This window comes from Crocuta crocuta, unplaced genomic scaffold, assembly GCF_008692635.1.
Source record: "Crocuta crocuta isolate KB4526 unplaced genomic scaffold, BGI_CrCroc_1.0 scaffold41, whole genome shotgun sequence".
Lineage (NCBI taxonomy): Eukaryota > Metazoa > Chordata > Mammalia > Carnivora > Hyaenidae > Crocuta > Crocuta crocuta.
In genome coordinates, this window is record NW_027529428.1 from 18041762 (window position 1) to 18067272 (window position 25511).

Sequence of the window (25511 nt, forward strand, 5' to 3'; positions counted from 1 at the left end):
GGATGGGTGGGTGGGTGGGTGAATGGATGCATGGATGGATGGATGGTTGGGTGAGTGGATGCATGGATGGATGGATGGATGGATGAAGTGAATTCTACATCTAGAATTTAAAATGATTAACATTCCTAAAAATGGTCACTGAGATTCAAGTTGACACCACTGGTCTGATGGACTCCATAAGCACAAGAGAAAATTAGTGGACTAAAATATCAACACCAGAAATTTTACCAAAAAACAGGGCACCTGGGTGGCTCAGTTGGTTGGGCATCTGACTCTTGCTTTCGGCTCAGGTCATGGTCCCATGGTTGTGAAATCAAGCTCCACATTAGACTCCGTGCTGAGTGGGGAGCCTGCAAGGGATTATCTCTCTTTCCCTCCCTCTCTCTCTGCCTCTCTCCACGTCTCTCTCAAAATAAATAAGTAAAAACCTTAAAATAAAGGAATTTTACCAAAATTAATCATGAAAGAACAAAAATCAGAAATTTTGAAAAAAAATAATTTATATAAAACATAAATGTATACATATAAAGAAAAAAAGCAGGGTTTGTTTTTTTTACTGTGGCAAATTTACACATCCATAACAAAATTTACTACTTTAACCACATTTAAGTGTATGATTCAGATCCTTCCATGTGCTTAGTGACTACTTGTGTATTTTCTTTGGAAAAATGCTTGTTCAGATCCTTTGTCCATTTCTTACGTGGGTTGTTTGTTTGGGTTTCTGTTACTGAGTTGCAGGTTTCTTTATACATTCCGGATATTAAGTTCTTATCAGATGTATAGTTTACACATATTTTCGACCAGAAATGGGAGCTTTTGAAAGAGAGATCATAAATAATGTGGAAGAAATAGTCAAAGAAATAACCAAAGGAGTTGTTCTAGGACTGAAGACACAATTCTTCAGCTTGAAAGGACCCACCTAGTGCCCGCAGAAGAATTGGAAAATGTTTCACGTTACTGCATACAATACCTACGTCTATGTACCGTGTCTGCTCCAGACTGTGGGCAGGGATGCCCTCAGCAGAGCCTGCCTGGGCCAGTCCCCTGGGCCCGGATCACTAGGAGGGAGGCCCCAGACACTTCCCTGAGCACAGCCCGTGTTGTGGCTGGCGCTGCCCTTGTGGTTCTTATTATGATTGCGGGGGACTTCGGGGAACAAGATTTATTACAGGTCATGGAGGGCACACAGCGTGGCCAAGGGCCAAGGGCCATGCTGTGAGATCACAGGTAGAGAGAGAGAGAGAGAGAGAGGAAGAGTGAGAGAGTGAGAGTGCAGATCTGGGGCTCAGCCTTAGTTAGAGTCCAAGGCGGGGGGTCCTGGGTTTCCTGCCTGGGTTCACTCTTTATTGATGAGCTGAAAGCGTACGCACAGGAATTAGGGTGTGGGGAGAAGCAGGGTCACTCAGGTGGTCGGGTGTCCAGGTTACCCAGGGGTTTCTGAAAGAGAAACCGAACCCTAACCCCAACTCTATCCTGTGGGGCCCCCTGATTCCTCATCTGCTTGTTTAGCTAGCAGCTGTGTTATCCAGATGGCAGTATATTTATTCAGGATGGATTTCTTTTAAGTTTATTTATTTATTTTGAGACAGAGCGAGAGAGAGAACGAGGATGGAGGGTGGGGAGCAGAGAGAGAGGAAGAGAGAGAATCCCAAGCAGGCTCCACACTGTCAGCACAGACCCCAACACAGGGCTTGATCCCACGAACAGTGAGATCACGACCTGAGCCAAAATCAAAAGTCAGACCCTCAACTGACTGAGTGACCCAGGTGCCCCTGGAATGGATGTCTTTTGAAATGGACATGTCAGCATTCAAAAGCTTACTGTTAGGCACTTACATGAGAGTGTGTACATAGGTACGTACTATATTATATAGCTGTATAATATTGGGTATACAACTCTGTTACACAATATTGTATACAATATTATACAATAGTTATATAATATTATGCAATATTGATTGGGTGGTCGAATCAGAAAGGGAAGGTGGTGGTTGTATAATTAAGGATCCCAAGGTAAGATCATCGTGGACCATCCAGATGGGCTCTAAATCCAATGACAAGTGTCCTTATATGAAGCCCGGAGAAGAGACACATGGAGAAAGAGGAGAAGGTCACATGAAGGTAGAGGCAGAGACTGGAGTAAAGCAGCCACCAGCCACAGGACATATGGAGCCACCAGAAGTAAAAGGAGCAAGGAAAGATTCTCCTGGGAGCCTCCCAAGGGAATGCAGCCCTACGGACCCTTGACTTTGCACTTCTGACCACCAAGACTATAAGAGAATACATTTCTCGTTTTAAGCAACCCAGTTTATGATAATTTGTTACAGCCATCAGGAAACTAATACAGATTTTGGTCCTGGGAAGCCGAGTCCTGCTGTACCAAATACCTCCAAGTATGGAAGTAGCTTTGGAATTAGGTGATGGTACAAATTGGAAGAATTTTGAGCTGCATGAGATACAGCCTAGACTCCCCTGAAGAGACTATTAGTAAAAATATGGACTTTAAAAGCAATCGGGGGGGCGCCTGGGTGGCTTAGTCAGTTAAGCGTCTGACTTTCACTTAGGTCATTATCTCGCGGTTTGTGGGTTCGAGCCCAGCGTCGGGGCTGCCAGCACAGAGCCTGGAGCCTATTTCAGAGTCTGTGTCTCCCTCTCTCTCTGACCGTCCCCTGCTCACGCTGTCTCTCTCTCTCTCCTAGAAATAAATAAAAAATATTAAAGAAAAAAAAAGCAATCGGGTGAGGGCTCAGAAGGAAATGAAGAGCATGAGAGAGAAGGTTTCTGTCATCTCAGAGAATGCGTAGCTCATCATTAGCAGGATGGTGGTAACACAGATGTTACAGGCATGTCTGCTGGAAGCGCGGAAGGAAATGATGAGCGTGGTGTTGGAAACAAGGAAAGGTGGTATGCTGGCAAAGAACTTGGCTGAATCATGTCCTGTAGTCCTGTGGAAAGCAGACCTTGTAAGTGATGAACTTGAATCATTAGCTGAGATTTCTAAGCAAAGTGTTGCAGGTGCAGACTGGTCCCTCCTTGCTGATTAGAATGAAATGGGAGAGGAAAGAGGTAAGTCGAGGAAGGCACCGTTAAGCAAAAACAAAACCAGTGCTTGATGATTCAGGAGATTCTTGGCTTATCCACATCACAAAGGATGAAAAATGAGTAGCTTCACTGTTTTTTTGTTTGTTTGTTAATTTTTTTAAGTTTATGTTTGAGAGAGAGAGCGAGAGAGAGAGAGAGAGCGTGAGCAGGGGAGGGGCAGAGAGAGAGAGGGAGACACAGAATCTGAAGCAGGCTCCAGCCTCTGAGCTGTCAGCACAGAGCTCGACATGGGGCTTGAACCCACGAACTATGAGATCATGACCTGAGCCAAAGTGGGCCCTTAACCCAATGACAGATGTCACATATGAAACAGGAAGATTGAAGATATTCAGAATGTAGCGAGAGCTCTTGTAAATCCATAAGAAAATGAAAAATAACCAATAAAAAAGTGGGCAAAGAATATGAATTGGTGACAGAAAAGGGCTACAAATGCCAATAAAAAGTTGTTAAACCTCATGAATAATCAGAAACATAAAAAATAAAACTCAGTGAGGTACCATTTTATTTCCATTAAATTTGCAAGTTTTAAAAAGATTATCGCTATCATGAGCTTGAGTGTGACTACACTTTCAAACATTTTAAATTGGTTGAGCCATCCTGAAGAACAGCTTGGCAGTAGTTACCAAAGCTAATACTGTTGCATACTTTGATTAAAATTCTGCCTTGAGAAAGCACTTCAGGAATATTCCCACAGGAACACACACACACACACACACACACACACACACACACACACACACACACAGAAATACTGCAGCATTGTTGGTAACAGAGGAAAAAGTGGAAAACGGCCTAAGTGTTCACCAACAGGAAAATATTTAAATAAAATGGAACAAGAAATATGTATGTTTAACACATTATTCCAATAACTAGTCTTCCTCATTAAGATTTTTTTTTTAATTTTTATTTATTTCCGAGAGAGAGAGAGAGACAGCGTGAGCAGGGGAGGGTCAGAGAGAGAGGGAGACACAGAATCTGAAGAAGGCTCCAGGCTCTGAGCTGTCAGCACAGAGCCCGATGTGGGGCTCAAACCCACAAACTGTGAGATCATGACCTGAGCTGAAGTCAGACGCTTAACCGACTGAGCCCACCAGGTGCCCCCCTCATTAAGATTAAAAATACAAGATGTATAGACAGATGGGGAAAAAACACCGCAAGAAAAAAAAACAGAAACAAAGCACGCTGTAGGTCAATATTGTTCCTAGGGTCCCAGTTAGATTTAAGAAATCCAATCCAAGTAAGTGTGTGCACACCATGTTTGCAGGTGTCTACGAAGGTTCTGGATTTCACACCAAACTAACGAATGGCTTAATAGGCGCCAAGCGTTTCGCCTATGCAGTACACATGGTAGGAGCTGTATTAGAAGTGGCCGTTTTTGGGGGGGCACCTGGGTGGCTCAGTTGGCTGAGCGTCCGACTTCGGCTCAGGTCATGATCTCATAGATAGTGGGTTCGAGCCCCACGTCGGGCTCTGTGCTGACAGCTCAGAGCCTGGAGCTGCTTCAGATTCTGTGTCTCCCTCTCTCTGACCCTCCCCTGCTCACGCTGTCTCTCTCTCTCTCTCAGAAATAAAATATTTAAAAAAATTAGAGGTGGCCGTTTTCATTTATATTCCTGTAAAATATGTGATAATACATTCCTGGGTTACTTGTGTCCTTTGTAAGAGGGCTTCTTCGATTACATAACACTGCCAGCCCAGGGCAGGGCCATTTATTAGTAATCGCTCCGTCCCTCCCGAGAGCCCGGCACGGGGTCTGCCACCTCAAGGCAGCAGGGGAACGCCTGTCACAAAAACCCTCCCGCTGTCCCCGGACCCTCGGCCACCCGGCGAGACCCCAAAATCTCCACCCACCGCCTCTGAGGCCCGCACCGCCCTCTTTCCTCCAGTGCGCAAGCGCCAGGAGGCGGTGCCCGGCGCTCGCCAGCCCCGCCCCCAGGCCCGAAACGTCACTAGGCTGCGCCGCGCTGTGTTTTACGTACAGAGACCCGCCTTCCGGAAGGAAGCCCAGCGGCTGACCATGGCGACCGCCGCGGAGCAGTGGGTGCTGGTGGAGATGGTCCAGGCGCTCTACGAGGTGAGCTTGGCGGCCCGAGCGGCCATGACCACGCTCGGCCCCGGAGAGATGGACGGCTCCTGTGGGTTCGTGGTCTGGGTCCTGCGCGGGGCTGGCCGGGCCGCGCCCGGACCTTCACGTTCCGTCGCTGGAGGGGCGCGCGCGGGAGGCACGCGCGGGAGCGGGAACCGAGGGTCTCCGTCCGCGCGCGGGGAAGGAACGGGTGCGGGGGCGCAGGAGCGAGGCTGTCCTCAGACACCCGAGCTGGGGCTGAGGGTAAAACAGGGTGGTGAGAATGGAGTGGAAGGTCTCCGTCTGGAAGGCCCTAGGGGGTTCAAGTCCTTGGGACCGTGGAGCAGGTCATAGGGGAAAGAAGTGCAGTAGATGGGAGTTTGTTTTCGCCGGGGCGAGACTTTAGGAAAGCCGAAGGGTTTAGGAATTAGGACTATGAAATAGGTTGTCGTTCTTCCACATGCGTTTCATTTTCTGTCTTGCAAAGATAACAATTTTTAGAGATCGTTAAAGGCGGAATAGTTAAGAGTGTTTTGAAAGGCTAATTATTTCACGTGTGTTAGGTGATATGCTAGCAACACTTGAGCCTCAGAGAAAGTTCATTCACTTGACATGTATTTACTGAGCTTCGATGCCCCTCCGGATAGAACTTTCTGCATGTTGTGTATCTGAGCCCTTCAGTGTAGTAGCCACTAAGTGCAGCAACTAGGCATTTGCAGTGTGTCTAGTGCAAGTGAGAAGCTAAGTATTTCATTTAACTTAGATGTATATTTACATAGTTACGTGGCGACTAGAGGCCAAGGTATTGGGACAGCACAATCTAGACGTTAGGGATAGTGCAGTGAACAAACATGCAACAATTCCTGTGCTCCTAGAGCTCTTATTTGTTTAAAGCAAATCTCAATTTTCTTTGATAAGTTGTTAAAAACTTAACATAGCTGCTTACTGCCAGGAGAGCCCATGGTGTCTTCCACTGCAGAACTGACCAGGGCTTCCTGAAAAACCATTGACAGAACAGTCAATTATTATTGACTAAAATAATTGTAGTAACTAAGGGAAGAACCACTGAAATTGAATTTTTGTTAAAAATGAATAAATTTCTGTTATGTGTTGTTACTTCCTTTTTGAAGACTGTGTAACTGGTCAGGTGTCCTCCTGGGTGTAACATTTCCAGGAAAAGAAGCAGCATTTATAATTTTGATTAATGCGCTAGACAGTTGGTATCTCAGTTTTTCTTAGGATGATTTCTTTGTGGAGTGGGATGCTTAGCGACTTAGGCAGACGTTTGCCTATTAGAATATAATTATTGAGAAAACCAAAGAAAGAAGTAATAGTGTATGTAACCTTTGTACGTAGTCAGAAAGATATTTGTATGTTGACTTAGAAGTTTACCTCTGAATTTGCAGTTTTCCTGTCTCCACGTTCTGAATTTTTTTTAACTATGGTAAATCAGCTTTACTTTCTTTCTGTCTGATGTTTCAAAATAATTTCTATTTCCATTTCTAAATGCCTCTTACAAATGATTTTTCCAATGACAGCCTACTGGAGTAGATCACTCTGTAATTGACCAGGATTTAGTTGCTACCTGGAGTCTCCCACATGCACTTAGTGTGTCCAGTTGTGCAAAACATAAAAGTCAACTGTACATCTTGGGAATATACAGTTGAAGACGTGGCATGGATAATTCCAGTAAGGCATCTATGTGCCTGTTACATGGAACACACCACATACTTTGGGGAACTACTGTAGAAAAGAGGCCTGATGTTCCTTTAGTCATTTATACAGTCTTTTTTTCTTCTTCTTCTTCAGTCACATTCCTAGAAGGATTTAAAGAGGCGTACCAGAGATAGAGAAAATGGAGTAAGATGTGCAAAACTCTTAAGAATTGTGGAAACTGATTTCCACATAACTCTTTTGACTGATTGGGGGTAGACGAGGGTGGTAGCAGGCTGGGGAAGCTGTGAAGTGTTCATTAGTGCCTATTCCCACTACTAGAAAGGTGCATTATCTGAAGGGTCTGATCGTTGATATTGTTTCACCTGTTGATATTCTGCATAAGATTTTATTTTAAAAATTAAATTTCTTTCCTACAGAGGTTTTAAAGCTGCACTGTTAGAGATTTATCATGTGAAGGAGAAATTGCCAACTGTTAGAAATCGGGATGGGGCACCTGGGTGGCTTAGTGGGTTAGGCATGCAACTTCGGCTCAGGTCATGATCTCACAGTTTGTGGGTTTGAGCCCCATGTCGGGCTCTGTCCTAACAGCTTAGAGCCTGGAGACTGCTTGAGATTCTGTGTCTTCCTCTCTCTCTGCCCCTCTCCTGCTCACATTCTCTCTTGGTCTCAGAAAAATTAAATAAAAGGTTTTAAAAAAAGAAATGGGGAAAGGAATGAGTAGAAATGAAAGGAGTTTTGAAAATAAGTTTGGAAGTAATAGGTTAAAGGTCGTGGGAAGCAGGTGCATTACATTTTATGTGCAGAGTTTGGAAGGGTTCATTTCTTTTTTGGTTTTGACTCACTCTTAGGCTCCAGCTTACCATCTTATTTTGGAAGGAATTCTAATTCTCTGGATAATCAGACTTCTGTTCTCTAAAACTTACAAGCTGCAAGAACGATCTGATCTCACAGTCAAGGTAAGAAATTTCTTATATTATTTGGTGTATGACTATAGTGGCTACACCATTCCAAAACAAATCATATTTGTGGTAGCTGAACTTTATATGTTAAAATATTTTCTGTCATGTAAAAAAATAAAAGGAGATGTCAGGGAAGCAAAACATGGGGAAGCCAGGGATAAAGTCGACACCGAGAGGAATACCACGTCCCAGACCTCTGTGGTTGGCTAGAGGCCAGCAGCAGTCTTAGGAATAGGTGGTAGAAAGGAAGCTTCTGGATTTCCATTGTCAATGTGCAGGATTACATGAGTTGCTCAGGAAAACCACCACTGTTTACGAAACCTGAATGAAAGTTTTCCCTGTCTTCTTCATAATGGAAATTCAGACTTGAAAAGAATCCTCCCACTTCCCCACCCCAAGCTCAGTTTTGATGCCTTCTCTGGTACGGGGCCCACCTCAAGACCACCCTGGGCGAGCCTTCGGAAGCAGAAGCACCTAGAGGCCACGGGGAGTTCCATTAGCCTGAGGGACGAGGGCGCTTGTGAACCAGAAGCGCGCCCGCGTCCCTGGGGTAGGAGCACTCAGGACCTGCGCCCCAGTGCAAGAGGGGAGAGCGGTGTGACTGTGCTGTGGTCTCCGTCACCCAGGTTGTGTCCCTGCGCCACCCGTGTGGTGCTGGGCCGGAGTGCTTAGAGACACTAGCGACTGTGAGGGTTTCCATCGAAAGCTCTACGGCTTAGGCTCGTGCGGCACCATTGAGCACCGTGCAGAGACGGAGCCGTCCCAGCAGCACGTGCCTGCAGAGCACAGCAAGCGCAGCAGCGTGGCCGTCGCTTCCCTGGCTGCTGCCGTCCGATCGTTAATACTAATTGTGGGGGCACTCAGGCCGTGTCCCCCAGGGGACATGCAGCAGATGGTCCTCAGAGCATCTCTGGAAACCTCTGGAAACCTGGCTAGAGCAGAGCAGGAGATATCACATTACCTGATTTCACAGAACCTTTACTAGGCCAGTGGATATTTGCCTGTGTTTGGAGAGATGCTAACCTTGACCGCAGATGCCCCCCCCCCCGCCCCCCGCACGTGGCCCTGATGACCTGTGGGGTTAGCCTGCGGGAAGACGGGGCCTTCAGGGCAGAGGTCCTCGGCATTTCAGAGCTCCTCGGGAGTCATTGGGTTGCCGTGCAGCTGGTTTCTAGCTCAGCTTCGTCAGAGGTGGGTCCTTCCTGCTGTTTTGAGTTCTTGTCTATGAACACGCAACCCATGCACATACACATTGTTTAACAGAAGGACTAACTACTGCAGGCAGTCCTCTGAGAGCCCAGTTCGGCAAGATCCAGGGACCGCGGCCGCCTCACCCTGGAAGCCTGGGAGAGCACAACTGTGACAGCGGTGTTTTTCAAGCTTCCCTTTTGGAGTCGTGGACCCAGCGCCCGGGCCTGGGCTCTGTGGGCCTGCAGTGTCCCGCCCACGGGGGGACCGTGAGCTGCTTCCAGCCCGTCTCCAGGGCCGCAGGCAGACAGCCGCCTCACGCACCCGGGCCTCCGGCTGCCGCTCTCTGTCACGGTCGCGGTCGTCGGTGAAGCAGATGAGGAATTTATTTGTTGATTTGTAACAGACACACGGGACAGAACGGCTGCTGTCCAGTGACCAAACCCTGTTGTGTTTTAACTCTTTTCCTCTCGTAGGAAAAGGAAGAACTGATCGAGGAGTGGCAGCCAGAGCCTCTCGTTCCTCCTGTCCCAAGCGACCACCCTGCCCTCAACTACAACATCGTCTCAGGGTAAATCGGTTCACTGCTAAGTCCTTGGAGGCCCGTAGGTACTCTCGCCAAGGCACACACGGTTCATGTGGCATTTCTTTTTTAACAGAGCTAAAACATTCAGACACTCCTGGAGATCGGAAGCTGTCTGTTTTAGTCCCCAGTGTGTATCTATAACTCTCCAAAGGACGGCGTGCCAATGTTTATTGTCTCCGATTTGGGGGTCACAGTTCGTCCTTTCTTCTGTTAAAAAAAATGCTTTTTTGGAAGTAATATATGCTCATGATAATACTTCACATAGTGAGACACACTCCTGCTCTTTCCCGCTTCGGTGGGTTTTGAGTTTAGATCCGTGACAGATTACCTTCGTGAGCAGGTGTTAGATCCGTGGCGGGTACCTTCCCACCAGCGCGCACCTCTGCTGACTCCTTCGCTGTGGACGACAGCGCTGGTGCTCCCAGTGCGAATCCTGACACTTGAGGTTCCTTGCGCTGCCCCCTCCCTGCGTCCTCCAAGGTCTCATCTGGCTTTGACTCTACTTCTCCTGGTGCTTCTCTTTGCTTTGCTGTGTCTGCTTTCTTAAACTAAGAAGTGTTTTAAGTTTATGGAAAGTATCTGACACCTACGTACCCACCACCCAGAATTAATAGGCATTAACATTTTGCTGTCTTCAAATTTACCTTAAAAAAGAAATAAAATGGTTCAGATACTGCTAAAGAGCCCCCTCCCCATCTACCCCTTGCTCTTATCTCCCACACAGGATAACCGGTAACTTGAAGTTGGTGGATGTCTCTTCTTTGTTACGTTTATACTTTTAACACATACGCCTGACGCCAGGAAATTACTCAGTGTTTGGTCTGTAAAACTGTGGTGCAGGGTATCTCCTGAGTGTGTATCCTTCTACTTCTGTTCTGATCTAAGGGAGTCTTGTATTCTTCTGTCTATGGGTTCCTTTGGTCATACCAGATTTTTACACACTCTGAACTCAGACTTGTCATTAATGCTGTGGTGAAGCCTCCTCCCCACCCCCGAAGGTCGAATTCGCCTGTTTCTGTGTGGTGGTCAGCTATCCCAGCATTCCTGAGTGGAATTGTCCGTTTTGTACCTGTTGCGTAGAAATTTCCCTTCTTTTGTGTACTAAGTGTTCTTCTAATGGGTTTGATTCTGGCTTTATTTCTATTCTTTTGGTATATTTGTCTCTCCTTTATGCCAGAACTTCCTATAAATGGCACAGCTTAACACTAGGCCCTGGGGCATCTGGGTGGCTCAGTTGGTTGAGTGTCTGACTCTTGATCTCAGCTCAGGTCATGATCTCATGGTTAGTGGGATCGAGCCCCACATCAGGCTCTGCACTGGTAGTGTGGAGCCTGCTTGTGATTCTCTTTCTTCCTCTCTGTCTGCTCCTCCCGTGCTCTTTTGTGCGGGCGCTCACTTGCACACTTGCTCGCTCGCTCTCTCGCTCGCTCTCTCTCTCTCAAAATACATATTTTTTTTTTAAAAACTTAAAAAAAGAATAGCCCTTGACTAGAGTGAGTCCTGCACCTCCTTGTTCCTCAGAATTGCTTGGACTACTCACAACTCTGTTCGTCAGTGTAACTGATCAGATTGGACCAAAAACTGAGTTTGGGTTTGTGACTAGTGATGTACTGATTTGGATTCATCGAGGTCTTGCTGACACTGAATCTTAATCACCACGTGGCTGGTGTGTCGCCTGTATTCTTAGGTCTTGTTATGTCCTTCAGTAAAGTTATAGAACTTTCTTCATAAAGACTGCTTGTTTTTTTTTTTTTTTCTCTAATTTTTATTTTGAAATAATAGATTCACATGTGGTTGTAAGAAATAATCCGGGGACACCCCGCGTGTACCCTTCCTCAGTTTCCACCCATGGTAACGCCTGCTTAACAACCAACCAGACAGCCATGTTGTGCATCTTAACAGATGCACATGTCCAGGTAGCAGGGCATATTCACTTCTGTCACGAGGAGCAGCTTTTTCTCCCTGATCCTGTGTTGCGGCGCTGGCTAGGACCCTCCCCGGCCGTGTTGGATAGGAGAGGTAACGGGCCTCGGTGCCCTGGTGACTTCTCAGAGATAACCTGCGCCAAGTTACGGGTCTTCCTTTCTCTTCTCCGTTTGCTAAGGGAGCTTTTTCATTCATTTCTTTAATTCAGAATACTAACCGTTATCCCAATTTTTCCTTTATGTGTTGAGGTGATGGGTGACTTCCCTGCTCCAAGCAGTTAGTGGGTCTGATTACACCAATAGAGTTTCTGTCCCACTCCGCTCAGGGCTTCCTTCAGCTCCAAGAGCCTGGCTGTGCCTACATCGGCTTCACCGGCTTGTGACCCGCAGTTTGGCCCCGTGTTCTTGAAGCATGACCTCGAGGAGTGTTGCCAGGTGGGGACCTGGTGGTTACCCCAGGAACGGTCTCCCAGCCCAGCCCAATTCTGATCGGTGCTCCCCCACGCTGGCCGCCCCATTCCTACCCCCGCACACCTCGCATAGTAACCCAGCACTGACTTTAGAACCCTGCGTACTTTCCTCAGTGGCTTCATCTAGTTGACATGTAGTTTTAAACTACTCAACCGCGAGGCCGTATCTTGTTCTGCCTCTTCTTGCTTTTGATCTTGATGTTTTATATTTCCTTCCTATTCATCTTATTCCAGATTATCTTCCGAGGTACTTCATTTAGTTCTTTCTTCATGAGTTTTAAAATCAAAGCAAAGATTTACCACTAATCTGTGTTGGAATTGTAGCTCACCTTTTTTAAATTAAGTAGTACAAGGTAGCATAATACAAAGAGAATTAACGGTGAATTTTAAAATGCCATGTTTTAATTGTACATTTTAAAAATAAAGAACTAGAAGACTAGGACACAAACCGGGTAGAGTGACAACACTTCTGTGTCCCGTGGGGCACCAGAGTGGTGTGGTGTCACGTGCCCTATAACGTGGACGTCTGTTCAGACACACCGCTCTCCTGTCTTCCCCAGCCCTCCGAGCCACAACATTGTGGTGAACGGGAAAAAATGTGTCAACTTCGCCTCGTTTAACTTTCTTGGACTACTGGACAACCCTCGGGTCAAGGTGAGTGGCACCTGCGCTGGAGGCAGCAGGTCTCCCTGGGAAACTGGGCCTGAAGTAGACAAGCGCGGAGCGTCAGGAAGGGCGCTGGCTGCTGCCGGCTGCCGGCACTCTCGCTCAGCAGAGCTGTGGCCTGGTGACAGAGGGTGGGCGACATGCGTGCCTCATGTGGCTCGGTGGCAGGGACACGCAGGGCGCCGCGGGAGACAGCCCAGCAGTGGTCGGAGGCAACTGCCCCGACTCCTTTGGGGAGCGCGGGCCAGGAAGGCTCTTTGTGGCAGGCGTGTGCCCAGAAATGCCCACAGTATAAAGGCATTGCGTTAACCCAGGTTTGATAGGTTAGAACACAGCTTTTCCATGTTTTAAGTTCTGTCCCTCAATCCTTACACGTGTCTGCTCTTTACATCCTGTTAAAAGTGCGACGGTTCTGAGAAAGGAAGGGGTGGAGTTGCCGTGTGGGTTAAAGCATAGGAAATGTCAGTTTTGAACTCCTAAAAAAGATGATTAAAACCTGATTTTTCTGATGTGCACAAAGGCAGCGGCTCTGGCGTCTCTGAGGAAGTACGGCGTGGGGACCTGCGGGCCGAGAGGGTTTTACGGCACGTTCGGTACGTTTCTGCCCTCCCTCCCACACTACTGCATTGGTTTTAATGTTTGTTTTCAAGAGAGAGAGACAGCACACATGCGCAGGGGAGGGGCAGAGACAGAGAGAGACAGGATCTGAAGCAGGCTCTGAGCTGTTAGCACAGAGCCCGACACAGGCCTCGATCTCATCAACTGTGAGACCACGACCTGAGCCGAAGTTGGAGGCTTAACCAACTGAGCCCCCCAGGGGCCCAGACTACTGCTTTTAAGAATGGACTCAACTTGGGGGCGCCTGGGTGGCTTAGTCGGTTAAGCGTCCGACTTTCACTTAGGTCATGATCTCGCGGTTCGTGGGTTCGAGCCCCGCGTCGGGCTCTGTGCTGACTGCCAGCTCAGAGCCTGGAGCCTGTTTCAGAGTCTGTGACTCCCTCTCTCTCTGGCCCTCCCCTGCTCACGCTGTCTCTCTCTCTCTCTCCTAGAAATAAATAAAAAAGAAAAAAAAAAAAGAATTGACTCAACTTGGTTTCAGAACTCCTTGGGAAAGGTATTCTTGACTCATTGTGACATTGGGTGGGTGAGTGCGTCTGGGTTTGGAATCGTGGCGGCAGTGCCCTGGTCTGGGACTGAGCCTCGCTCACGGAGAGAAGATGCAGGTGCCTCGGCTGCACCATCTCCGGAGGGCGGGCACACGTGGCCGCGGCTGCTGCGGGGACCCGGCCTGCGCCTGCCTGCGTGCCTGCGGCGGCTCCGCTCATGGTCCTGCAGGAACCTGGTTCTTCTCGTCCCCTTCCTCTAGCGCCAAGGGACACGGAGCTCGTCCGTGTGGCTGAAGCCACGTGGCGGGTGTGGGGGAGGAATGCGCACAGCAGCCCCTCGCTCCCACACCGGTGGTGAGCACAGAACCTAGGTGCGGCCTTACCGTGGAGAGGCTGGGACACACCTCCCTCAGGCAGCCTCCTCGCTAAATAATTGTTCAGATGAATATGTTACTGGAAATAACTTGCCGGCTTAGCGTCAGCGTATGGGGAACACAGCCGGGAAGTCTGTTCTCTCTTCTGTTTGTATTTCCATTTTCTCGGCCTTCAACAGCTAAGGTGTTTTATTTAAGGGAACACCTTCTTTCATTCCTTAGCTAGCTTAGAAGTTAAATTATTTGTGTTGGAAACAGACAACAAAGTTGGTGTCCAGTCATCGTAGGCTGGAAAGGATCTGAAAAATCTGTATTCCAGCATCGCAGCTGTTTAGAAGCAGTGTAGAAAGCTCAGAGAGGTTACTTGACTTCTTCACAGTCACACAGCTCATGAATTTCAGCCTTATAACTAGAAACCAAGTACCCTGACTGTCCGTCTTCACGGGAAGAGCAGAGACTTGAAAAGTGCAGATCAGTCTCCCTCTTCGCCCCAGTCCAGTGCAAATGTGGTTTGTTGGCTTGGTTTTTATTGGTAGGGGATTATTTCCTAGAGACATAGTCTTAAAAGACTAGAAGAGGCCTTCTTTTTTTGTATTTTTTTTTAATGGGGTTGTTTGCTGTCTTCTGATCAACAGTATTTTCTATGATTTCCTTGCTGGGGTAAAAAAATAGTTTTCTTATAAGCTTCTCTTGTGGATTTTATTTGCATGTGTAGCCTTGGCCCCTGCTTGGGAGTTAATTTCAGAGGATAGATAGCAGATTTCATACTAAATCAAGTCATGAAAAAAAATGTTTCAACTTGTCAAAACCAGTTTTTCCAGAGCTGGTAGAATAGCCCAGTCAGTTTTAGGTTTGGGTCACGTAGTAGGTTGTTACCTGCTTCCAAACGTGAGGTCTTTAATTGATGGTTTGTGAGTTAATGTTTTTGATTGAACAGTTCAGCCCACGATATAAACTTTAGAAGGTTTATAGGGAGTGAAAGTCTCGTCCCCACCATTATCCCACCTCCAGAAAAGACAGCTGCTGTCAGTTAGCTGCTTGTTAATTCTTCCAGAGGCTGTTTCAGCAAATGCACGCCCCTTCCGTACGTACATTTCCCCCCCAAAATGGCGGCATTCCCCACACGTGTTCTGTGCCTTGCTGTTGCAGTGATTTTGTTTGAACTTCATTATTTAAAAAAAAATTTTTTTTTACATTTATTGTTGAGAGACAGAGAGAGACAGAACATGAGTGGGGGGGGGGTTCAGAGAGAGAAGGAGACACAGAATCCAAAGCAGGTTCTAGGTTCTGAGCTGTCAGCACAGAGCCCGCCGCAGGGGTTGAACCCACAAACTGTGAGATCATGACCTGAGCTGAAGTCGGACGCTTAACCAACTGAGCCACCCAGGCGCCCCTGAACTTTAAATTGGATTTGGATCTTCAGGGATCTGAGGGGGTCACCAGGGGCAGAGTAATGATCCCAGCTGTGTGTCACCTCTCATGTCATGTGCTTTCTCGGCCACTGGGTCTGCCGGATTGTGGCTAGTGGAAGGTTCAGACAGATGGTGGCTTCAGTGTAGAGGCCGGAGGTGGACTTGCCGTGTGACAGCTTTGTAACAGGATACCAGCTCCACAGCTCGGAGTGACGCATCGTGTTGTCCAGGCGCATCGTCCTTCTGGAAAGCTGATTGTGTTCCTCCTTCACGGGTGTCCGTGCTTAACTTGTCACCGCTGTTCCTTCTTATGTGGATACTGTCCACATTTTCATATTCTGCTTTTCTGACAGGATATTTTTTGTATAATTATTTTTTAAATTTTATTTTAGAAAGAGAGAACAAGTGGGAGAGAGGGGCGGGGGGAGGGGGTGCACAGAAGGAGAGAGAGAGATTGAGAATCCCAAACAGGATATTCAGCATCCCATGCTCTGCACGGGGCCTGACGCGGGATTTGATCCCATGGCCCTGGGATCATGACTTGAGCTGAAGTAAAGAGTTGGACACTTACCTGAATGAGCCACCCAGACACCCCTGACAGGACATTTGTTATATTTTTCTTTATTCTGGAACGAGTTGCTTAAGTTATTTTAGTTATATTAAATTACCTTGAAATTTTAGCGTTGGATAAGATCAGAGAAGCTCAGGGAAGGCTAAATTTTAAATCTCTAAAATAACACCCCACAATTAAATTATTCTGAATATTTAGGGTGTATTCGCTCTTTTCTCTGAGCCACAGAGCAGACTGAGGACCCTTTTCCTCTCCTTTGAAGTTGCTTGTATGCCCCTGTGGCCGGAGGCCTCTTTCCCTGGGCCCCCAGAAAGTGATCTTTAATTTCATCTTTTCTTCCCCTGGAAATAACACTGAGACATCTGTTTTCAAACATGAAAATACTTCTTCACTGAGCTCTTTCCTCACCTTTTGAAAATGAGTGTAAATCCCTTGTAAATTGCCTTTTTAAAATATTCTCTATTACTTCATAGTAACAGATGATTAATACAGAAAAAAATCAAACAATGGCTGTGTTAAAATTCATCTAGTGTGTAGGCCGGATGTCCTCCCGCCTCCGGCACATAGCCCTCAGCGAGTTCTAGTCGTTCTCCAGGACCAGGGGTGACACGTCTTCCCACCTTCTCCTGTACCGTTGGCGTGTGTGTGTGAGAACGGGGCCAGCGGGTTTGTCAGGTTGTGGAGCGCGTCCCTCCCCCGGCGCTGGCGGCCCCCCTGCACGTGCTGCTTCCTCTCGTCCAGCTCCTCTGTCTGTGCTCTGAGTACGCACACGCCCCACTTGCCCGAGGTCTGCCCACCCTGGCTCCCCGGGACCCACTCCGCATGTACCCTGCCTGGTTGGCTCCTTGCTCTTCAACTAAATCCAAGCCTAGTTCGTGGCAGGGTGTCACGGTGAGGGACACTTGTGTTCTAGAGCCAGTAGTCAACAAGTAAATGGTTCCTTTATTTTTCAGAATATCTTCTTTCTTGGTGTTAAAGCAGTCAGCTGAGCCCTGACTGCGTGTTTCATTAGGAAGAACATTTGGTCGTAAAGTTCCTAGATCTGCCACTTCTTGTTACCAGCAGGTCATGGGGCTGGTTTTGCAGTGTAGGAGGGGACTGTCCTTGTTTGCACAGCTTGGGACACTTTACTGAGACTCATGTAAGGCACTGCACGTAAAAACGTGGTGGAAAACGTTCAGCACTATGCTTATGTTGTAATGAGTGCATAAGTGATATTATTTGCACTTTTAAGAAATGTTGTCCAAGTCTGAAGGGATTTAAAAAAAAAAAACAGTATGAAGCACAGAAGTTTAGAAGCCTTAAGAAAAAACATAGATGTTTTTAAACTGTCCTAAAGTTGACTGTTTTTTAGTCTTTCCCTTGGAAAACAACCAGGACGGCGTTGCACATCTTACCAGAATAAAAGAGGGTACCCTGTGTGAGTGGCTCGCGGGAAAGTGCCCGTGACTCGTAGCTCTTAAACATCCGGGATTTGGACAACTTAAGTAGGATAGCATAACTGCCTTTTCTTTTTCAGAGGAAACCTTTTCTTTTTATTCTTCACATACTGGTTTAATGGTACAAACACTCAGACAGTTCTCGGTGTTTCCATGCCAGGCAGCATCCTGAGTGTTGAGGGCTTTGCCTCATGGTCATGGCAGGCCCGGGCTTGGAGGCAGGTCCGACGGTGAGCTGTTTGAGAAGGGAAGGGCCGGAGAGGCGCGCGGCAGTTTCAGGCCTGCCCTGGGCCCGGCCCTGGGTGCCCCGTGTCCCGGCCTGGCTCCGCGTCCTGTCTCATGGGTTCTGGTTCGGGGGCGGCAGCGGGCGCGGGGAGGGACGCACAGGCTCTCCGGGCACCCCGCTCCGCGGTCCTCCCCGCCGCGCTTCTTCCCTGCGGCGCCGCAGAGGGTGTAGCGCTTCCCTCGCGCCGCGAGCACTCCTGTGGCACGAGTCGCCACTGGATCGTCCGCACAGAGGACAGACGTCAGGAGCAGGAGAACACGGCCCTTTTCCTGTTTGCTGCCTCCGCCCCTGTGTGGCACGGAGTCGCCGGTGCGCAGCAGGGAAGCCACGCAGCAGGCCATTCCCAGCTGTCGGAGAACCTGCCTTGCGAGGCTGCCGGCAGCAAAACCCAGAGGAAAAGGCCGGTCTTTTTTCAACTTTTGGGAAAGACAAGAATCAGCAAGTCATCGACTGCTTGTGAAGATTCTTCGTAAGCACTTCATGGCAGCGACGACAGCGGTTAGGAGTGTACGCAGCAGTGAGACTGTTTCTGACGTACGGTTCTCATCCGCTGGGTAACTAGCTCTAAAGCCCTGCAGTTAAGCCAAGAGCGTTTTACTTTCTCATCTCTGATCAGTGAAAAAAATGAGTCCTTCAGGGCAGAGTCTACAGAATGATTTAAGATCCTTTTTGCAGTTAGCGAAAATGTTTGTGTCCGTAGCATGTTTTTTCCCCTTGACTTGGCGGTCGTGGGTGAGAGCAGGTCGCCGTGGCCGGGCTTGTCCACGTGCTGAACCAGGACCATGTGGGGGAGAAGTCCCGATCGAGAGGCCTCCTGCGGCGGCCTGCCCTCTGATCAGAGTGGGGGTGGCGGGGCTTGCCTGTAGGGAGGGAGCCGCAGCTGCAGGGGTGAGGGAGGCACTCCGTCCTCCGCGGGGAACTGCCTGGTGCCTGGCGTTCTGCCCCTTGCCCCTCGCTCTGAATTTGCCTGATGGCTCTCGTTGGCAGCGTCTCTTGGCAGCGTCTCGTAGTGGGCAGCGGGCGGGGTCATGGCCACGTCCCCGACTGTGGTGTTGGTGTCGCAGGCCTGGTGCGTGAGGAGCTCAGCACTCTTAATACCATTCCGGTCAGATGGGAGCTGCTCTCAACTTTGTTACTGTAGAACCCCCCACACACTGTACATTCACGTCGTGGAAGGTCGTTCTGTTGAATGACGCTAACCATTTGGTAACAGAAACCAGACTGCGCTTCTTGTCCTGTGATAGGCAGGCCGTGTCGGGCATATCTTACCTGCAAGTAGGAAGACGCGTGTTTACTGTTTTGTCATCACTTGATTGGAGTGTTCATTTCAGAATTCTGTAACGTCGTCTGAGAAGCACATGCGTAGAAGGGGCTTCAGTTTGTGTTATTTTCTGGGTATCGCTCCATTCCAAATTCCCCACTCTGTCCCCTGCCGCCACGCAGGGTTTAGTGGAGGGCGCCTGTGTCCCACCACCCCTCACTCAGTCGCTCGTTCCCACGTACCCTCTGTTCCGCCCTGTGACCTCGTCTCCAGTCGTGTCGTACTGGTGAGCGCCGAGGGGACTGAGGGCGCGGACGTCCCTCCGGCTCGGCGCTCCTCCGTGCCGGCCGCGCCCTGCCCCTCCTGGCCCTGTCGCCTTGCCACGTGCCAGAATCCTGCGCTTGTCCAACCATCTGTCTTTCTCTGGTAGTCACGGCATGTTTGTCTGATAAAGGAATGAGAAAATTATTACCCCCCCATCTTTTAAAAATACAGTCCCTTGTGAAGTTGAAACTTCTGTAATGCTTAATTTTCTTCGACTAATTAAAAGCCATCATGATAAGATTAGCTTGTCCCTGATCAACCAGTGAGTGGGTTTACAGATTTGAGATGCTTGATTCAGATGTGTTAAGAAGTTGGTTCTTTATTTCTTACAGCTGCATTCACGTAGCTCACTTGCTCCTGTCTGGAAGGTGCTAGAAACCTTACCCCGACAATTGACATGTGTCTTGTCCCTACAGCGGGAGTATTTAGCCCACTCAGGCCCGAACCAGCTAGGGTGAATCCTCTCTGTCTCGGATCTTGGTCACTCAGGCCTCATGTCTCTCTCTCCCTTCTCCCTGATCTCTGGGAGACCATGCTCGGTGGAGGGCAGGGCCCTGGAGTGGAGCCCCCACATGGCGGCCTCGCGCGGGTCCGATAGCTCCGTCGGGCCCTCCGCACCACCCTTCCCGGGGCCCTTCTGGACCCCCGCCCCTGCCCGGACTGCCAGGCCCCCTGAGTCAGTGTGCCACGGCTCCCCTTCGTGGCCTCTGAGTCTGCCTTTACTGCCTCCAATCTGCCTCGTGGCCCCGGCGCTCCAAGGCTGGCGGGCCTGGCCACACGCTTCCCGTAGCGCCCCCGAGGGCCCATGCAGGGCACGCGGCCATGCCGGGTCCTTCTCCAGGCCCACGTCCTGCGGTAGTTAAAAGAGCTAAAGGAGGTTTAAAAAGTCCTCTTCTCTCCCGGGGATGACTCATTTTAGGCCCCTCTGAGGTTTTCAGGTTCAAAGCTGGTCAGCACACTGCCGCTTCTAGACCTCGCTGGGCCCTCTGTGCTGGGGCCTGAAGCCTCATGGCGGAGCCAGGGGAGGTGAGGCTGTAAGAAGCGGGGCAGGGGAGAGGTACCTGTGTCGCGAGCGCAGTCCGTTCCCACCGTTAACCGGCAGGCTTCTTCAGCGGCTTCTAGAAAATCCCGTATTTCTTTTTGTGCCATATGTTTGTGGTCCCCAGTCCACTTAAATAGAAATTCAAACAGGAGCGTCAGTGCTGCGGGGTGACAGCAGGTGCACAGCGCGGTCCCGCCACAGCTTGTAGGCGGGGGGCGCTGCTGTGATGTGCGCACGTGGGCTGCTTTCACCTCCTTCTGAGGCTGGCCGACACCTGTCCTAATGTCTGCCGTGGACCTTCAGCCAAAACGTGAAAAAGGCTTTAAAAATTCATGCATTGCACGTTGGTGAAGCCTTGGTGCGGTTGGCTGAGGGACGTTAAAGCAGGTGAAGTCACGGGCCTTGAATGCCGCGCTGCCCTGACATAGAAGCAGAACCCGGCGTAGTTGCAGCCCCTCCCCACCCCCAGTGCTTCAAGGGACAGATGAGTAGCTGATCCCATTCGCAGACTTCAGAAATGGTTTCGGCCCAGACTTACCTAAACAGATCTATAATTTATAACGCAGAAACAGTTTGATTCTGTCCGCAACGTGACAGTGTTAACGACGCTGCTGGCCTTACTCTCTGTTCTCTACTTAAAAGCATTAGGGGATGTCCTAACGGTTTGGCGTCTTACTGTAGATGTGCACTTGGACCTCGAGGACCGCCTGGCAAAGTTCATGCAGACGGAAGAAGCCATTATCTACTCGTACGGGTTCGCCACCATCGCCAGCGCCATCCCCGCCTACTCCAAGAGAGGGGACATTGTGTTCGTGTGAGTATTCGTACTATCCCTGCTCAGACTTCCCTCGGAAATGATGGCCCCTCCGGGAGAAGTCCTGTGCTGGCGGTCGCCTGCCTTAGATAATCCTGACTTTTATCAGGTGAAGAAATACATAGTAACTTCAGCAAAGTAATTGTACGCACTGACCAGACCGTCACTAGCAGGGTGCCTAAAGCGTTTTTTATTACTGATTGGTTTTATTTCCTGATGTCCAGAAGGCCAGACTTGCGTGGGTGAGGCCAGCAACCTCCCTTCTCCCTGTGGTTTGGTGACAGGGCAGTGTCCTTGACAGTCCATGGTCACCGCCCACGTGGTTCTCAAACTACTGCATTCTAGGTGACCTTTTCCGGTCTCTGTACGCTTTTCCTCAGGTGCTCACGCTGTAGCCTTGTCAGCCTCTTAGCTAGTGTCCTTCCTTTGCACACGCCAGTCCTGTGCCTAGAACACTTCCCCTCCGCCACTCAGAGTCCTCACAGCTCGAGAGCTGCTGAGTCAAACAGTGTCCCTAGGTTTTCAGGAAAGCCTAGCCGCAGACAAGTACGGTGCCTCCCAGCCTCACCTTATGCAGGCACCCCTCTCGGAAGTCCTCGCTTCAGTTTTACGCCCCAAAAAGTTACAGCTGAACTTGTGTGATTCTGCCGTCAGATCACAGATACTGTACCGGCCTCCTCATTTGTGTGGCCAGCAAACCCGGGCTGCGTTCACGTGCAGCCATCCTACCCGGTGGCTCAGAGCTTTGGTTTCTATTTCTAGCCAGGTACGCATCTTCATTAAGTGTTCTGCCCAGAGTTCATGCGGAAGTAGGGACACTAGAGTAATGGCAGGGTTTACTGAATTATTCGATAGATGGTTTGATAAATTCGTTACGCGTAGACCCTATGCCCAGCACTGGGTTTCTTCCTCTTAGTACGACAGTGGCAGGCCCTGCATGGTGGCTGCTTGCAGACCGGAGTCTGCCCGTCACTCTGCTGCGTCTGTGTGCACACTGCTTCGTGCATCCGCTTTTATATAGATACATTTTTTATTTTTACTTTAGACAGAGAGAGAAAGAGAATCCCAAACAGGCCAGTGTAGGGGTTGTTGAACTCTAGAGTTGGACGCTGAACTGACTGAGCCACCAGACTCTGCTAGTGTCTGGTTTCAATGGAACATTTCATGTTGAGAGAATTGTAGATTCGCATATACGTGGGACGCGTAACGGAGATTCTGTGTGCCCTTTCCTGGTCTCCCCCAGGGCTTAGCAGCTGGGGTACTGACCTTGATAAAGTCAGGTCCAGATTCTCTCCGTCCCCACAGCCATGTGCCCCCCTGGACCCCCACACCNCTTCTCCCTCTGTGTGGTGTTGTCTCTTTGAGACTGTCGCTCCAGCGCAGTCACACAGCAGGTAGCATCTGGGGGTTGGCTTTTTTCACTCGGCACGAATGTTCTAGAAATCCGTCTGTGGCATGTGCATCAGGAATTCGTTCCTTTTGATTACGGAGCCATGTTCTGTGGCACAGAGGCGCCGTGGCCCGTTGAACCACTCACCTTTTAGGACATCTGAGTTGTTTCCAGGCGGGGCTCTAACAGACAAAGCTGCTGTGCATGTTTATGTGCGGGCTTTTCTGTGAAGCGAGTTGTCATTCTGTGGACTATGTGCTCCCCAGTGCAGTTGCTGGGTCAACTGCTGGGTCAGCTGCTCCCCAGCAGTTGCTGGGGTTGCATGTTTAGTTTTTGTAAGAAGTTGCCAAAGTCAGACCGTGAGAGACTCTTGAATGCCGAGAACAAACTGAGAGCAGATGGGGGGGGAGGGGTGATGGGNAACAAACAGAAGTTGCCAAAGTGTTTTCCAGGGTGGCCGTACCGTTTTACATTCCCGTAAATAGTATATAAGTGATCGACTTTCTCCACGTCCTCAGGAGCTTTTGATATTGTTGCTATTTTTTTTTAATTTTAGCCATTCTGATGAGTGTGTAGAGATATCTTATGTGGTTTTACTTCCTATTGCCTTGATGGCTAGCGATGTTTACTATTTTTGGACTTTGGTCTTGGCCTCAGGAGACTGCTTCATAAAATCTGCTGGGAAGCATTCTCTCTTATAGTTTCCAGAGAAATTGTATAAGGTTGTTGTTGACACCTTATTTGGCAGAATTCTCCAGTAAAACCAACTGGGCCTGGAGATACAATTTTTGGAAATATTTTAAATATGAAGTCAGTTATTTAGTACTTACAATGATGGTCAGATTATCAGTGTCCCTTTGGCGAATTGAGGTGGTTTGTGTTTTTCAAGGAATTGGTCCTTTTCTTCTCAGTCGTCATCTAACACACGTATGTCGTGTTCTTCATAACCTATCTTTATTCTTCTAACGTTTGCAGAGCCGGAAGTGATGACCCATTTTATCCCCGTCTGGTAATCTGTTTCCTCTCTTTCGAGTCAGCTCTGCTAGAAATGGTCAGTTTTATTTATCTTTTCAAAGAATCAGCTCTTTGGTTTTATTGATTTTTTTTTCTCTGTTGTATTTTTGTTTTCAGCCCTGTTGATTTCTTGTATTATTTCCTGCATTCTGCTCTGTTTGGGTTTCCTTTGCTCTTCTTTTTCTAGGTTCTTTAGTTGGGAATTTCGATTGTTGACTTGAGCCTTGTCTTCTTTTCTGATGCATTAGTGTTCTGCATTTCCCTCTCTAGCACTGCTGTGCTCTCGTCCACACATTTTGATGTGCTTATTTTCATTGAGTTCAACGTATTTTATTTTACTTTAGACTCTCATTGGCCCACAAGTTATTTAGAAACTGTGTTTAGTTTCCAAATGTTTGGAGATTTAAATTTGTTGCACTTTGTATTATTCATGATGTGGTCTGTGTAGGGATATGTTCCCTGGTCACTTAAAAATATTCTGCCGTTGCTCAGTGGACTGTTTTATAAATGACAATTAGACCTTGTTAGCTGATGATGCTATTGACATCTAATCTACCCTTGCAGGTGGTTTTCTGGCTGGTAGTTCCACAGTTTTTGTGGTTGTGATTTGTCTGTTTTTCCTTTCACTTCGATCGTTGTCTACTTCCCATCCTTTGTAGCTCTGTTGTCCGGTGCATGCTCACAGTAAGCTTTCTTGGGTGATTGATGCTGGTTTTCGCTGTATAATGTTCTTCCTTCTCTCTGGTCACTTTCCTTGTTCCAAAGTAATTTGTGAGATGCCAACCCAGGCACTTCTGCGTTCTCTGGTGAATGTTCGCGTGGTACGTTTATTGTATGTGATATGTATACTTTCACTACTACATTATTACTCTGTGTTTTCTTATAGGCTGGATATTGTGGGGTCATGTCTAGTCCACCTGCCAGTCTCTCTTTAAATTGTGTATTTTGGTGCTCGCTTCGGCAGCACACATGCTAAAGTTGGGACGACACGGAGAAGATTAGCACGGCCCCTGCGCAAGGATGACGCACAGTCATGACGCTCTCCGTGTGTTTATGAACAAGGGCACTTGTGACGAGCGCCAGGTGTTCTATGTGAGTGATGAATCACAAAAGGCTGTTCCTGAAGCCAACAGTACACTGTACGCTAATTAACTTGAATTTTTAAAAAAATCTTTTAAAGGAAATAGGTTGTGTATTTTGGCCATTTACATTTAAAGTAATTATTGCCTTTCTGAGGGCACTTTATTTTTTGGTTCTTATTTGTTACCTCTTTTTTGTTTTTCTGGGGTTTTTTCTTTTCTGGAGACTAAGTGAACATGTTTCAGAATTCATTTATACTTACCCATGGTGTTTTTCAGGGTTTTGCTTTGCATAGTTTTTATTTGTTTTTTAGTCACTGTGATGAATATGACATTATCTTCACACATAAGCTGTCACGTTGCTGGTCTCATCATTTTACCAGTTCAGGGAGAAAAACCTGTACCTTCCTTATATTCCTCTATTCTCCTTGCTTATAATATAATTCTTTTATTTTTTAATGTTACTTACTTACTTATTTATTTGGAGTTAGAAAAAGGAAGGCAGAATCCGAAGCACGATCCGCACTGTCAGCACAGAGCCCATCGTGGGGCTCAAACTCACGAATTGTGAGATCATGACCTGAGCTGGAAACAGGAGTCACATGCTTAACTGACTGAGCCACCCAGGCGCCTTGTAATATAATTGTTCCAGGTGTTTCTCCTATGTACACTGAAAACCATATCAGATAGCGTTGTAATTTTTAAAATTTGTTTCATGTTTATTTATTTTGAGAGAGAATGAGAGAACTAATGGGGGAGGGT

At 48.2% G+C, this 25511-nt stretch overlaps 1 protein-coding gene and 1 non-coding gene across 3 annotated transcripts in view; both read left to right on the plus strand.

Moving 5' to 3' along the window:
• The first annotated feature begins 5091 nt into the window (after positions 1-5091).
• SPTLC1 (serine palmitoyltransferase long chain base subunit 1) overlaps positions 5092-25511 on the plus strand; it is a 52388-nt gene continuing 31968 nt past the window's right edge. For both annotated transcript variants that reach the window (XR_013334038.1, XM_077759485.1), the window contains exons 1-6: positions 5092-5175; positions 7692-7799; positions 9467-9561; positions 12532-12625; positions 13158-13230; positions 21134-21266. Coding sequence is in view for 1 of the 2 variants with exons in the window: in XM_077759485.1 (XP_077615611.1) it covers positions 5119-5175; positions 7692-7799; positions 9467-9561; positions 12532-12625; positions 13158-13230; positions 21134-21266 (560 nt within the window). In the remaining variant the exon portion in view is untranslated. The remainder of the gene's footprint in view (positions 5176-7691; positions 7800-9466; positions 9562-12531; positions 12626-13157; positions 13231-21133; positions 21267-25511) is intronic.
• Positions 24619-24723, plus strand: LOC144227741 (U6 spliceosomal RNA). Its single transcript, XR_013334043.1, has one exon. It is a non-coding gene; the product is annotated as a U6 spliceosomal RNA (small nuclear RNA).